Source organism: Camellia sinensis, chromosome 3, assembly GCF_055761805.1.
Source record: "Camellia sinensis isolate YWXY chromosome 3, ASM5576180v1, whole genome shotgun sequence".
Taxonomy (NCBI): domain Eukaryota; kingdom Viridiplantae; phylum Streptophyta; class Magnoliopsida; order Ericales; family Theaceae; genus Camellia; species Camellia sinensis.
The window spans coordinates 16819360-16835195 of NC_138963.1; the positions used below are offsets into that span (position 1 = coordinate 16819360).

General features: G+C 38.7%; 1 protein-coding gene and 1 non-coding gene across 3 annotated transcripts; both read right to left on the reverse strand.

Moving 5' to 3' along the window:
• Positions 1-9303: 9303 nt before the first annotated feature.
• On the reverse strand, positions 9304-9385 carry TRNAS-AGA (transfer RNA serine (anticodon AGA)). The gene has a single exon. It is a non-coding gene; the product is annotated as a tRNA-Ser (tRNA).
• A 390-nt stretch (positions 9386-9775) lies between these two features.
• On the reverse strand, positions 9776-15473 carry LOC114280514 (proteasome inhibitor-like protein). Of its 2 annotated transcripts, none has more exons than XM_082919166.1 (9): positions 15127-15473; positions 14882-15053; positions 14622-14768; positions 13866-13931; positions 12011-12088; positions 11841-11878; positions 11684-11750; positions 11505-11582; positions 9776-10090 (listed from the first exon to the last, which is right to left on the reverse strand). In XM_082919166.1, exons 1-9 carry the CDS (start codon positions 15299-15301, stop codon positions 10018-10020), a joined length of 894 nt encoding a protein of 297 aa, XP_082775292.1. In that variant the 5' UTR covers positions 15302-15473; the 3' UTR covers positions 9776-10017. The 2 variants fall into 2 exon arrangements, with proteins under 2 accessions (XP_082775292.1, XP_082775291.1); XM_082919165.1 differs by having other exon boundaries at positions 11505-11585; positions 15127-15442.
• Positions 15474-15836: the final 363 nt, after the last annotated feature.

Genomic DNA, 15836 nt, shown 5'->3' on the forward strand with positions numbered 1-15836 from the left:
TTGTTGTGCGCATAACATAGTAATTCTAGGCTAATAACCGGAATAGGAACACATAATGCTTTCAAAACAAGATATCACGGTTAGTAGAGGCCGATCTTTGATCGGGCGAGAGGGGGTGCTCATAGCTGACCTTCTCCAATCGTACCAAAGTTCCCGAGCCGAGGCAACTTTGGTGATGACGGACACGTGGCCTTTGGCACCGAGTCAGGGTTTCCTAAATTTCCCAAAATAAAATATTTAGGTGGCGACTCTGTATCTGGCAAAGTAGTCCATGTTTGGCACTTCTTTTCTAAAAATCTGTTTTTTTCTCAAAACAATTTGCCGGATTTGGACTCTTTGGTTCAGATTAAGAACCGTGACAATTCGAGAGTCTGAACTATAGTGAGCCCAATATGAACAAAACGGGACTCACCCTCCCGGGGCGTTTGGGGCGCGTCTACACCCTTTTTGTACAAAAGACCATCGACAAGAATGTAATTAGACAACCGGGCCCTGACTTTGGCGGCCTGCTGTTTGTCATCTGGCAATTCCCGCGTTGTCAAAAATAAAAAGATGTCGAACGCCCAGGGGATAGGTTCATTTTGGAGGAAGTAGACTTACTGCTGGTTTGGGGAAATGGCAGGGTGGGCCAAGTACTCGAGGCGGACACCGTGGCTGAGGTCTGACTGGTCTGCCGAAGCCAACTGAGCTATTTCATCTGCCTTAGAGTTTTCCGCTCGAGGGAGGTGCTTGATGTGGAATTTATTGAAGAGGCGAGTGATGGGGAGTGCAATATCCCTATAAGCCAGCATGAAATCTTTCTTAGCATCGAATTTCCCTATGATTTGCCCGACGACGAGCTGGGAATCGCTAAACACTTGGATATGGCTAACACCAATGTCTCGGGCGAGGCGAAGACCTGCAATCAACGCCTCATATTCAGCCTCATTATTGCTTGCATCAAATAGGAAATAGAGAACACACTTGAAATATCCACCGTCGGTGGCGGTGAGGATGAGGCCAGCCCCACTGCCTTCCTTGCAGGATGATCCGTCGACGTTGAGGGTCCAAGAGTGGGGGTCTTCTGGCTCGGTAGGGGTTGGTGGAGGCGAAAGAGCTGTGGTTGGAGGGGGATTAGTGAATTCCAGAATGAAATCGGCAACAGCCTGCCCCTTAATCGCTGTCCGAGGCCAGTAGGAGATGTCAAGCTGGCTGAGTTCGACCGACCACTGCATAAGTCTACCAGAAAGCTCGGGTTGTTGCATTATCTTCTTCAATGGTTGGTCAGTGACTACCACTATGGAATGGGCTTGGAAGTAAGGACGGAGCCATCTGGAGATGGTGACCAAAGCCAAGGACATTTTTTCTAACAGTAGGTAATTTTGTTCCGCTCCTCTAAGAGCCCGACTGATGTAGTAGACTGACCGTTGGACAGAGCTATCTTCAATGATAAGAGCTGCACTAACTGCGGTGTTTGACACGGCTAAATAGAGGAAGAGGAGTTCGCCCGTGATTGCTTGAGAGAGGAGGGGGGGTTGGCCATGCACTGCTTCAACTGTTGCAAGGCCTTTTCGGATTCGGCCGACCACTCAAAAGTTTGCCGTAGAACTTTGAAGAAGGGGAGGCACTTATTCGTTGCGCGGGAAATGAAGCGGTTGAGGGTGGCCACTCGGCCAGTAAGCCTCTGAACCTCCTTAACTGTTCTGGGAGACTGCATTTTAATCAAGGCCTTGATCTTTTCAGGGTAAGCTTCAATGCCCCGCTAACTGACCATGAAACCCAAAAAATTCCCAGATCCTATGCCGAAGACGCATTTCTCCGGATTGAGCTTCATTTGGTATTTTTGTAGGGTGGTGAAGGTCTCTCGCAGGTCAGCCAGATGATCAGTGGAGAGCTTGCTCTTGACTAGCATGTCGTCGACATATATCTCCATGTTTCGGCCTATCTGGTGATGAAAGACAGCATTGACTAACCGTTGGTAGGTGGCCCCATCATTTTTCAACCTAAACGGCATCACACGGTAATGATAGGTACCTCGGTCGGTGATGAAGGAGGTACGTTCCCAATCAGACGGGTCCATCAGAATTTGGTTGTACCCAGAGAAGGTATCCATGAAGCTGAGCATTTGATGACCGGCCATGGCATCAACCAGGAGATCTATGCGAGGGAAAGGATAGCTGTCCTTCGGGCAAGCTCGGTTGAAATCGGAGTAGTCGACATAGAGCCGCCACTTACCATTATTTTTACGAACCAGAACCACATTCAACAGCCATCTGGGGTAGTCTACATTTGTGATGAACTGTGCTTTAAGGAGCTTATCAACTTCAGAAGCAATAAGGTTATTGTGCTTCGGGTGACAGATGTGTTGTTTCTGGCGAATAGGTCCGAAATAAGGCTTAATGCTGAGACAGTGTGTGGTGAAAGAGGGGTCAATACCCTGCATATCGGAGTGGGTCCATGCAAATACATCGTTGTGCTCAATCAGGAGGGCGGTAAGGTCGGCCTTGGCGTGGGGGGATAGTTGGCTGCCGATCTTGGTAGTTTTGGCTGGGTTGGTGGGATCGATGAGGACCTCGACAAGCTCTTCCATTGGTTCCCCTCTGACCAGCTCGTCCTCGTCTCTGACGTCAAGTCCTTCAATGATCATAGCCTCCCTGAGCTTGACTTCTTTAAGTGAGGCGACATAACATTCTCTGGCCACGGTCTGTTCTCCCCCCACTATGCCAACCCCAAGATCGGTGGGGAACTTGATGGCAAGGTGAAAAGTGGATGTGATAGCTTGGAAAGCATTTAGGGCGATACGGCCAAGGATGATATTGTAGGCAGAGGGGCAGTCGACCACAAGGAAGGTGAGCAACTTTGTGGTCTGTCGAGAGTGCTCATCGATTGTGATGAGAAGATCGATGGAGCCAATGGAGGTCACCCGGTCGCCCGTGAAACCGACCAAAGGGGTTTGGAGAGGGGACAGACTTTCTTCCCTGATCTTGAGCTGGCAGAAGCAATTGAGAAAGATGATGTCTGAAGAACTGCCGTTGTCGACGAGAACCCGTCTAACCTTGTAATTGAAGAGGAGGGCGGAGATGACGAGAGCGTCGTCATGGGGGTAACGGATGCCTGTGCAATCGGCGTCTGTAAAGGTGATAGGCTCGATCCACTGTTTAGGCTATTTGGGGGGTCGGTTCAACATGGAAACATCTTTGTCTGAGCCCTGCCTTATTTTTCTGAGTTCTTCTGCTGGGCCGAGCAAGATGATCCTCCACAAGCAAGCCCACCAGAAATAACTCTGATTTCTCTAACAGGTGGGGCGAGGTTACCTTGTGCCCGAGGTTGCTGTGGAGGCAATCATGACCTTGGTTAGGTTGTGCTGGTTGTCGGGGAGGGGTGTGCCAGCGGTTGTTTCTGATGGGTTTTGTCCGTTGTCTCTGCTGAGGGCGAGTTTTCGTGAATCGACTGAGACGACCTTGACAAATCAAGCCCTTGACCTGATCTTTGAGGTTAACACACTCTTCGATGTTATGGTCGTGGTCCTGGTGAAAACGGTAGTATTTGGACTGGTCTCCCCAATTGGAAGGAGTCCGCGATGATGGAGGCCATTTTAGGGGGTAGTTACGCTGGATCTGATTGAGGACTTGTTCCATGGGTGAATTGAGGGGTGTGTACCGCTCGAACCGACCGGGCGGTCCGGCTGGTGCCGACCGGTCGGCTCGGGGGGGTCGGTTAGTATAATGAGGTGTTCAGTTATTGTATTGGGTGTTTCTGGTGTCTGAGTCCTTTCTCTTCTCCCTGATGGTGGGGTTTTTGGCTGTAGGGTCTTGGCGAGCGGCTAGGGAATCTTCGGCATTCATGTATTTTTGGGCTTTGGAGAGTAGGGCTGCCATGGAAGTCGGGGGGTTTTTTAAGAAAGAGAAGAGGAAGTCAGATGACCGCAGATCGGCCATGAAAGCTGTAAGGATGACTTTGTCATCGTTTTCCGCTACCTGCAAGGCTTCAGTGTTGAAGCGGGTAACGAAACTGCGTAACGACTCCCCTCGGTCTGACGGATGTTAAGGAGTTGGGTTGCCGGACGTCGCTGGCGCTGAGCTCTAATGAAATGGTTGAGGAAGGAGTCACTGAGGTACTGGAAAGTGGAGACAGAGTCCGCCAGCAGCTAACTAAACCAAAGTGGAGCTGGCCCCTTGAGTGTCACGGGCAAAGCTCGACACATAATTTCGTCAGAGAATGCATGGAGGATCATAAGGGTTCTGTAGGTCTCCAAGTGGTCGACTGGGTCCGTCGTACCGTCAAAAGAGTCGATGGTGGGCATTTTGAATTTGGGGGGTAGAGGTTTGTCCCTGATGGAAGCAACAAATGGGGAGTTGGCTATGGTAGATGGTTTATGTTGTATGTTCTGCATGACCCCTTGGAGTTGGAGCTTCATAGCTCGGAGTTCTGCGTCCCAGAGAGGGATGTTTTCACCACCGGAGGGCAGCGGGGGTTGGACCCTGCTGGCCTCTCCTTCAAGGGTCGGTGCCGGGATCGATGGCTGTGGGCCCCGAGGTGGCAGGTTTATACCTGGGGGAGGGAGTTATAAGCCTTCCAAGTTGGGTGGATTAGGCTGCAGGATAGTATGGCTCGGGGCTCATTCTTGGTTAGGGGGAATATCTGGAGGTGGTGGAGGAGGCATAGGAAGGTTTCTTTGGAGAAGAGCATTAATCAGGGCTTGGTTTTGCTCGGCCAAGCGGTTAATGCTGTTGGTGAGCTCGGTGAAATACGGTGGTGGGTTATTTGGGTTGGGGAGGTCGGCTTGATGATCGGGAACATTGGGGTGAGAAGCCATGGATCTAGTCGTGACCATACACCTTGGCAGGTGGTAGGAAAGGGGTTATTGGGGAAGAGCCTCCAGCGACAATGAGCACAACTGGCGCGCGAAGTAAGTGCTTCCCACAGACGGCGCCAACTGATGATGCTACAAGAGACTTGGATGGGTCGGACTGATCCACGCTTCTCCAACCGGTATCTGAGTGATCAAGCCCACCAGAGAACCTGCACAAGAGTTCAATGGGGAACGGGGAGTCCCCCAGCGAACCCTCCGACGAGCAAGTTAGAAAGAGAAGTGGATTGTAGAGATAGTTTAGAGATAGAAAAGCTTAACTTTCTTTCTGTCTTGGACCTTTGCTTATATCCTCTGGTAATCATTTCGTCGTCCCTTCCGACCTGTCACCTTGGCCGAAAGTCTATGCTCTAGCTTACCTTGTTCATGGTGAAGACGTTCTGTCTCGATGGAGAGGGCTTGTCGCAATAAATGCTGTGAGGGGCTTTATTAATGGCGATGTGCAGTGGCAATAACTTTGCAGATCTTTGTCTGCTTATATGGCTTGCCCTTCTCTTGATATGTGTCTTGATGTCATTGGTTCTTTTTGCTACATGGGGCTTCGGAAGTGCTGGGCCTTAATATTTGAGTTGTGTATTGGACCCTAAATGGTGGGCTATGATCTTTATAGGCTTATCCATGTCATAAACAAGCTTATTTCAAATAAGTTTTATTTAGATGGGGTCAAACAACTTTAATCAATTTGAGAATAAAATTTGAAAAAAAAAAAGAGAAATGAAAATGAAGTACTCCTATAAACTATTCATTTTTCCCTTAAAAAAAATCTCTTTATATAAATCTCAACTAAAGGCTAAAGCAAACTATAATAAAGTAATCATCAATCTATATGACTTAAAACATAAGGATGATAGTATAAGCAGTTAACAAGCAACTTTCACCAGTCATTTTACTTACTAGATAGCAATATGAGGTCTTCCATTCATGCATTTGAAAGTTCAAAAGTGAAAACAAAAACAAAGGGAAAGTTGTTAAATTTCGCCGGCACAGCTCCCCAAGTCTTTGCACCAATAAAATCTTCAGTCAACATTGTAGTCAATGATATATATAGTGATTATATAATTTTACCAAAAACCAATGTTTGGTTGGGATAAAATTAAGGGACACAACCTAGTTCGAGATAAGTTGCTTCTGAGAGCGTCCTCATCAAATTTGATAAAATTATTTTTTAATTAAATTAGAGATATAAACTTTAAAAAATTAACTCTATTAGTCTCACTTGCAGCTCGTTTCCTTTTGTGATTGTTACAGTATCTCGTTTGTTGTAGTGAGGTACTGTTTATCACTACAATAAGCAGATTAGTGTTACCGGAAGTCCGGCCAGTCAACCGATCAACGGCAATTTTTTTTATTTTTTGTATTTTTTAAGAATTGTTTGACTGATAACTCATCAATTTAATAAAAAATAAAAGAATAACAAACACAATAAGAAAATAATATTTTAATAAGATTAAATTATAATAGAGAGTTTGATACTGGAGGTACTAAAAAGGTGACTAACTAAAATAGCAAAATAAGTTTTGAAGCTCTAATTTGACTAAAAATTTAAAGAGGCTGGTGTGGATGCTCTAAGAAAGACATTTGAATTTTTTTGTATTGAAAAAGTTATTACATCGTCTCTTGAAAAAATAGTTTTATTATCACACTTTGTTTATGAACGAAACTTAGACTTCGGTTGACAATTATATATTTTAGTTAAAAAGTTAAAAAGTTATTATAAGGTGTTACATTACTCTCTATTTTTTTTGCATATTTTTTTATAAAAAATTAAAAAATTATTAAAATAATATTTTTCAAAACGAGCCTTTAATCATACATTATAAGCAAACTATCAATAATTCGTCTCGTGACTAAGTAAAAGATTATCCGTAGCCTCTGTTTGGCAAGTGGGGTTGGAGGCTTTTTTGGCTATTTTAGCCATAAAAAACAAAATAGGCTATTTTAGCCATAACAAACAAAACATCACATCCAACCCATAATCATTACATTCTTCTCTCACAAAAAAACTCAAAAAAGCCAAAAAGCCAAAAAGCCCTTCCCAAACCAAGCTTTTAAGCCCAGGCTAAAATAACCAAAAAAGCCAAAAAGCCAAAAAGCCAACCCACTTTCCAAACCAAGCCTAAATTGGATGTATTATGAAAGTTTCAAACTTGACCTGCACGTTGAATCGATGTTCAATTGTGGGTGTTTATCACTTTTTATGATTTATGCATGTGTGATAGAAAATGCAATAACAAAAATATGAGTTTACTATTGATGTATTGTTCAAGTTGTTTGAAACATATTTGGTGTAAATGAAAATTAATGAAATTTTATAATGATTTTTTATTTATTTCATATAGTATTAAAGTTTTCTACAAACATAAAATTAGAAATGAGTGGGGAAAAAAAAATTAATAAACTATATAACTAAAAAATTTAGAAACCATCCAAGTATTTGTATATGTCTCCAATTAGTTTTCCTTTTTTTTTCAATAAAATATTTCATTTTTATAAAATTTCTAATAATATTCTCCTCAAGTTTTTCTATTTTCCCCTTTTTCTTATATTTTTTTGCTGCATTTTTTACTTTCATTTTTGTTTTGCTCTCATTTCTAAAGCTTTTGTCACCTGGAAATTATATAATTTAAAAGAAAAAAACTTACACCTACACTGTTTAACTGCCCACATTTTATACCCTCATCTTTTATTGCTCCACACCTACAACTTCTCTCATTTAACTACTGTCCAATTAGATTTTTTTTTTTTTAAAAAAAAAGAAAAAATACTTCATCCCTATATCTACATACACATTCTGTTCCCTTACTTTCATTTTATTGTTTCACAGTTCCACAAACCTTTTAAAAAATTTATTTCCATCAAATCATTGACAAGTTTGCACATTTCTGTTGTCTTTTTCTTACTAAAGTTGCTCACTTTAATTTTCTCAATCAAACTATACTATTGTTATTTTTATTTTTAACCTTAACCATTTTGTTAATTTTGGAAGCAATTGTTCCTCAAATAAAAATATAAAAATAAGCAGTATTAGGTCTGTTTTTTTCATACAATTTATTTTTATATTATTGGTATGTAAAATACGGATTGAGTATTGTAAAGTTTTTTTTTTTTTTTCTTCCAGTTCTTTCTAAATTTCTTTTTAACTAAAACTCTTTTCTTCAATTTTTCTCAATTTTTTTTTAATTTTATTACTTTATTATGATGTATCATAAAAATTCCAATCAACCAATTCAAATGGTATGTGATGACTTTTTACCACGTATTTTTAATTTAGAAATTAGAAATGCAATTGGCTTTTTACTGTACGTGGTCTATCAGTATCTATTTATTTATTTTAGTACAAATTCTATAATTATTTAGTCAAAAAAAGTGATCTCTTTTTTTTTGGTTTATATTTTGCATTTTATCAGAATATGCAAGTAAATTTGCTTACCATTACCGCCTATTGAGTGACTATGATCTCCAAATAATCCGGTAGCAACAAAAATACCTTACATTAAAATGACATGATTCAGAAAGAATTTTGCTAAAAACAATTGTATATTGGCAAGAAGACATAAAACCAAACAATGTGATGCCATCTCAAATACAAAAATGTATGCATATATATATATATATATATCAAAACACTTTTTAAAATATTTCTCCATATATCATTTTAAAGTTTTTCATAACGTAGACAACATTTAAAAGCATGTCTTCCCCTTAAAAAAATATGAATTACATAATATAAAAAATATATATATACAAACACAATTTACATAATATAGTTTTATTTTTTTTTTAATTTGCACACGCATTACGTGTGTCTCAGCCGCTAGTGTTCATAAAAATAGAGTCCAGTGAGCTACACCAAGCTATTTGGGCATGTAAGACCTATCACTTATTTCATCTTGATGATATGTATTATTTATTTTTAAACTACAACATATAAATTATCTATAAAAAATCAAAAAAATCAAGTTAATTCGATAACTGTAGTCATGTTAGTTATAACATTTATTCAGCAAAAAAGAAAAAAAAAATAAAAAGAATGACATATATTAAAAAAACCATCCATTTTTTTAGAGACAAATTCAATAAACTAACATGGCTATTATTATAGGATCGATCAAATTTTTTTTATGATAATCTACACGTTATTGTCTAAATAATGAACAGTTCAAATCATTCAGATAAGACTCTTGGCAGATCCCATGACTCCACACAACATGGTTTGGACTAGAAACAAACTAGACAAAGTTGATTGTAGACTTGTAACGCTCATTTTTCTGATCATACTATTTTTCTTAAGCAAAAAACAAAATCAAAATAAATTTAATTAATAAAAACTCAGTTGAGCAAAAGAAACGAAAAAAAAGAAAAAAAAAATTCATTCATTTAAAAAAAAGAAATAATAAAGTTAATTAACACAAAAAGATTAGTAAAACAATTAGCTGATTGATTACCTTATAAGCCGTGAGCGGCAGGATTCGGACCTTCGCGGGCAGAGCCCACATGATTTCTAGTCATGCCCGATAACCACTCCGGCACGCCCACTGTAGGTCACTCATTGGTCAAAATAATTATACAAACCTAAATGCCATTCGACAAAGATTCCACGTTCTCCAAAGTACAATTTACGTTTTGGACAGTACCTCCGCTAAGAACTTAAAAATTTTCAGTACTTGAAACAAATATGTTTATTTTGTACAGTACACAGAGAGAGAGAGAGAGAGAGAGAGAGAGAGAGAGATTTCTTTGACAAGATTTGAGGAGCATGAGCAACAAAACAAGGAAAGAAAAATTGGAACATCTTTCCTGAAGATCAGAAAAACACAAACAGAACTCCATTTTGGTTTCGTGGTATAAACATGGCAGGTTCTTTGTACAATGATTCCGCAGATTTGGTTTGCCAAACAATCATAAAAGCATCAAAACCCAACAATAAAAGCATCAAAAGCACATCGAACCATATACAGGTGGTTCTCAAATCCTATTGAACAAAAACTTTGGTAGCAGACAAAGACAATTCATCCCTTGGGAGGAAGCAAGCAAAAACAAAAAGAATAGAAAAAGTGATATTATCACATTGACAAAGTGAAAGCCAAAAAACAAAAACATATGATTAAACCACCAATTAGTTATTCTAAACTTCACTTCTGATTGGGGGTAAACGAGTTTCCTAATCTTTATATATAGTCGGAACCATCTCGGTAATGCTCAAGGTCTGGATGTGTTCCACGCCCCGGCCTCCGTGGGTCTCTGCGAAACATTATAAGAAAAATACATGTCAACCACCAACGTAGCAGTAGAAGAAAGCAAGCAAAATAATGTTCTCATAAGCTTAAAAGCACCAAAGCAACACTATGACGCAGATTTGTCAGCTATATACACACATGTTTAATCGAATGCATAAGCAGATCGAAAGAACTCCAAAACTGGGCAATGTGGTCTCCTGTTGAGATTTGACTGCCAGCTTTGTGTTCAGACCAAATAAGAAGTTTGGAAACCTAGCATTGTGCTGTTATTCTTCCCAACCAGACTGGCCGTCAACCTGAAGAACTGGTCAAACTGTCTCACCCTATTTCAACTAGTGGGGACAACCTAAGCCAAATTTAATGATTTAATTAAAAATGTTTGGGGAAAAAAAAAAAAAAGCAAACCACCATTGAAACCAACATGACCTAATTTGGTTCAACCACAATTGCAAAAGGATCAGCCACGTCAGACTAGATGACCCGAGGATTTGGCCTGGCTGGCCAAAACATAAAAATAAGCCCATATTATGGAGGGGATGGTCCTAAGTCAAATGACAACACTAGTTTTCCTGACTTTAGTGGAGTCCAGAACCCATTTGGAACCATATTACAATTTGCATTCAGATGGCTGGAAGGCATGAAGATAAGATCAAATGAGAGGTCATACAACCCACTTTATTTGATGATTTAGAAGATGCTCACTTGTGTCCAAATGCCAGATTTTTGGGAGAAGAAACAGAAAAGAGAGAAAAAACAGACGACCTGACCAGATCAAAGACCCCCTTGAAAAAAAAATGATGGCTCAACTCTATCTTCCACAGTTCCACAAATAGAAAAGAAATTATTTTTGGAAATCATATCAATAGGAAACCAGGAAAGTTCTGATCCCAATTCAAGAGGAAGCAATTTGAGAAAAGCCATTTAAAAAGAGTTGACAAAAATAAATTTGATGTTAGCCCAGCTTGTTCACTGAGCACCATAGCAATGATCTAATGTTGAACTGTGCCCTATTAGCTGCATTTAAGGGTTCAAAAAGCACCCCAGAAACTGATACTGCCACCGTCCCATTTTATTCATCTTATTTTTCATTTCTGTAAGTCCCATTTTATGTGTTTTAGTTTGAAAAGTTTAAAATTTGATCATCACTTCCCCATATTAGATATTACCCTTCTTTACATTTATGTTAAATACAATCATAATTCCCAAGAAATTTATACCAATTATACAGAAAGGATACTTGTGTAAATTTAACATGCAAAGATGTTTTCTTAAACTTAACACAAAATATGAGACGGAAGGAATAATAATATATACTTATATTGAAACAACAGCCATTGAGCTTTGAATTTCCCCATTTAGTCTCGTAGTTCATACAATCATCAAGAAAATAAAAATCCATTTCATTTGCATCGAGATACCTGGCAAATCGATTAGGCTCAAATCCAGGAACGCCCGGCGGCCCATAAGGATCAAAACGAGCACCCAGTGGAACACCCCTGCTTCAATTAATAAATTCCAATTACAACCCAGCTCGAATGATAGTTATTCAAACTAAGAGAGAAAAGGGGAAGAGAGAAACACGGTCTGAATAACTCACGGTAGTCCACCAGGCAAAATGGGACCTATCCCTCTTCCCATCCCACCAAACATAGGATGGTCAGGTCCTGTCCCCACATAATGAACAGATATAAGCCTCAAAAGAGTTTAATGTATCCATTGATTAAAAAGTTGAAAAATAAGACCATTTGACAAACCTACAAACATGCCGCCACCACCGATGCCAAAATCACCTCTGATAGACAGTTGAAACAAATAATAAAATTATCAATTCGGGAATTTCAAACTACTTACTAAAATGGAAAACTGACCAAGCAACTGCATCTAATACAATAAAAAGAAATACAACAATCAGGACCAGCAATACCTGGTTGGGTACATTCCAGCACCAGGCCCAGGAAACAGATCACTGGCACCCACAGGATAAACTGGAGGATACACAATTCTGCACAGCAGACAACAAATAAGGAAATATGATATGAGCCTCATATTTTGACAAGTCACCAGACCATATAGCACGTGTATAATATAAAGATAACACTAGTACAGCAGCAATGAGGTCTCGTGTATTGTTCACATGTGTGTCAACCACCAATGGCGGCAGAAGAAAGCAAGCAAAATTACTGTGGCCGATTGATCTTCCAATATGATAGTTTCAACAATTCTCAATATTGGTTGATGAAAGTTATAGGATTAGAAGACGGTTATAAGCCTTCGTACCGACATAATATCATAGAGTCATTCGGTCTACCATCAAATGAATTGTTCCCCATCAGGAGCTACTTGGTCTCCTGTTGAGATTGAATGCCAGTTTTGTGTTCAGAACTTCAGACTACATAAGAAGTTCCAACACCCTTTTGGAAACCTGATATTGTGCTGTTATTCCTTCTAACCAAATGGACATCAACCTGAAGAGTAGGTCAAACTGGCTCAATCTAATTCAACTAGTGGGGTCAATCTCTAAGCTAAATCGGATGATAAAAGTAAAAATGTTCAAGAAAGGAAATAGGAAGAGAAAAAAAAGAAAGAAAAGGAAAGCCACCATTGAACCTAATAAGACCTAATTTGTTTGACCACAATTGCAAAAAGATCAGCTCTGTCAGACTAGATGGAGCAAGGGATTTGGCCAGAAAGGCCCAGACATAAAAATGCATCCTTATTGTGGAGGGGACCATCCTAAGTCAAGCGACAACACTAGTTTTCCTGATCCTAGAGGATATTAAAAATGACTTCAGCCTAGTCCAAAACATATTACCATTTGCATTCAGATGGCCACATCAACTAGACAAGCAAATATGATATGAGCCTCATATTTTGATGAGTCACCTGACCATATAGCATGTATATTATATAAAGACACCAGTAAAGCAGCAATCTGTAAGACCAAAATTGTGAACTCATCTGAATGGACATAATTTCCCAGTTCCATCAAAACTCAGCTGAAAGTTCCTTTCACGGCAGTAGAAAACTCACCTTCATTTTTATTAGGTAACTCAGACTTAGGACATTTGGAAAGGCCGCTCATTCTTCTACTATTAAGGTAGACAAGTTCCTCAATTCAAAGGAATATAGTTTAGCTAATTAGGCTTTAAAAAAAATTGACAAATGAACCTTGTCATTCATTAGGAAAAGCCTTCTCCATATTCCACCTTTTTCTTGTCTTGCAAGTTTCAACTCATACATTCCAAGGTCCTAAGTTTGGCTACCACATGGTTAGGTACCCCAAACCCAGAGCTCAAATAGTCTGAGCCAAACTTTCCTGTCCTCATTGTGCTCAACTTGGATTAAATCCAACCAACTAAACCCACAGCCCAATGGAAAACACAAATGGGTAATTTTTACATAGGGAAGGAATCAAAATAAATTGTCCACATCACTTAATCTACAAGAAACTGCAAGTGCTATTTCTTAAAAAGTTCGAACTGTTTAATCATCTACTGTAATCTAATCATTAACACTCTTCACCATTTAGATTGTTGTGATATCTAAAAGAGGAAGCATTATTGCATTACAAAACAAACACACACAGGAAAAATATTTATAAATACCATCATAGTTACATATTAGAGTCTAGAATAACACAACACTAAAACTTCAAAATCCAAAAATCATATTGTCAGCAATGATCTGTGGATCAAACATAAAACGATGCATGCAATGACTCATAAGGCTTCTATTGAAGGAATGCATCAACCAAATGAAACTTTTTAGTTTAAAAGTACCCTGCAGGAGGAGGTTGAGGTCTATGAATCGGGGGTTCAGTAACTTCCACATCCCTTGTTCTAGAACTGCAAATAAAATATAACAATATATCAGTCAGTTGAGAGGGAGTCCTTGGTATGCAAAATTATAATAAGGAATGGGAGTAGGAATACAAGAACATCACACAAAAAACCTCAAATGTCAATACAAACATTAAAGTAAGTCAATTAGCATGTTAGTGAGTTAGTGACTGCAGAAAAACAAAGTGACACAGCAAGCAAATTTTCTTTTGGCAAATGGCCAACATAACTGGCAAGAATTTGATCAGAAATATGATGGCAACATGACAAAAAAATTCTCTTGATGTCCAAAACCAAACTATGAAAAAATTCTCCCTTAGAAATCTATGCGCCCCTAAAACCAAATTATGTTGGCTACACTACAGCTTTATAACATATTAGTTCCACAGAAAATAAATTAACACCCCAGTTGTGCGCTGAAAATCTCAAAAATTCCCAATACTTAAATTCTTTTTCATCATTCTACTATGTCAAAGACTACATCCTCAGTTAATTTAAACAAATTCATATCCTTTTACTATTGCATCACATGCCAAATAATGCCTAGGAAACTAACGTTGCATCAATATGTTTTCATGGTACTGACTTAACCATATTTTCATTCTTTCTTTCTTAATCTTATCACACACCCATTGAAACCAATTACATAAAAATATACAACTTAAGAAGAAGAAAAAAAAATTGCAAAATAATCACCTTGAAGGCTGAGTTGATGAACTCTCTGTTGAAGTACGATTCAATTTAGACAAAATCTCTTTGTCTATACTGCTCACCAGCTTATCCAAATTCTTATACTGCTCACCATAATTGGTGCCACCATTCTCTTTATCATAATCCGGAATGCTACAAAAAAAAAAAACCCAAAAATTCAAAAAATAAAAATAATAAAAAAATTAAGCAATTAATTTCAAAGTCACGAACAAGAAACCAAATTGAAGAGAAAGAAAAACCCTAACTTGATTTGGAGATGAGCAGGCTCAGAACTGCCTACTTTCAAAGCATCAACAAGCAACTTATCGTTCATGGCGACACACTTCACCAACACCTTCTTTGAATCCTTTTCAGGGTTCGAGTACAGAAAAGCGTAATCATCCTCGAACTCATTCCAATTATCAATCCCCACCTCATCTATACATCAAAAAACAAATTATTCATAACCTAGAGAGAGAGAGAGAGAGAGAGAGAGAGAGAGGTGGTTTACCGGTGGAGGAGGAGGAGAGGGCGTTGTCGGAGAAGGCGGGGGGGCCGGTGGAGTGGAGAAGGTAGCCGGAGGCGAGGAAGGAGGAGTGAACTGCGAAGGCCATCTTGTCGGAGGCGTTTCTGAAGGAGGGTCTCGCTGCCCTAATCACTGCCAACACTGATTTCTCATCCGCCATTGTTGCAGATTGAGAGCGAGAGAGAGAGAATATGAACAACACAAAAAAAGTTCTGGTTTTGAAGTCGGCACCGAATCGAATCGAATGGACTGGACTCTACTACTCGATTGCGGACTGGCTTACTTGCCAAGCAAAGCCTTCGTTTGGGAATTGGTTACGACTATAAATAAATAATTAAAAATTAATTTTTAAAATTAAATAATAATTTAAAAAATTATCTACAATACGTTGTAAAAATAATTTAAAATTAATTAAAATTTATTCATTTTTATCAGAATTACATATAAGAGAATTTTTTTTATTGTTATGTCATTAATCATATGTTTTAAGTTCTTAATAACAAATATATGTCATAATTTAAGCGATAAAAAGTAAAAATAAATCACAAAAATTATATTTATGATAAAAAATAAATATATTTTGTCTTATGAGTTTTGTAAATTTAATTTATCATATGATAGTGGTAAATTACATTTGTCAATATATTAATTTTTTTTTTTATTTTGTGAAGTCCAAAAATTATAATTTGTCTTAT

What these genes read in the sequence shown, in the direction of transcription:
- LOC114280514 (XM_082919165.1), bottom strand. Translation starts at nt 15,301, where the DNA reads ATGGCGGATGAGAAATCAGTGTTGGCAGTGATTAGGGCAGCGAGACCC. An exon ending in TCATCAACTCAGCCTTCAAG is followed by an intron (nt 13,932 to 14,621) that starts GTGATTATTTTG and finishes TTTTATTTGCAG; the next exon opens with TTCTAGAACAAGGGATGTGG. An exon ending in ATTTTGCCTGGTGGACTACC is followed by an intron (nt 11,586 to 11,683) that starts GTGAGTTATTCA and finishes TATTAATTGAAG; the next exon opens with CAGGGGTGTTCCACTGGGTG.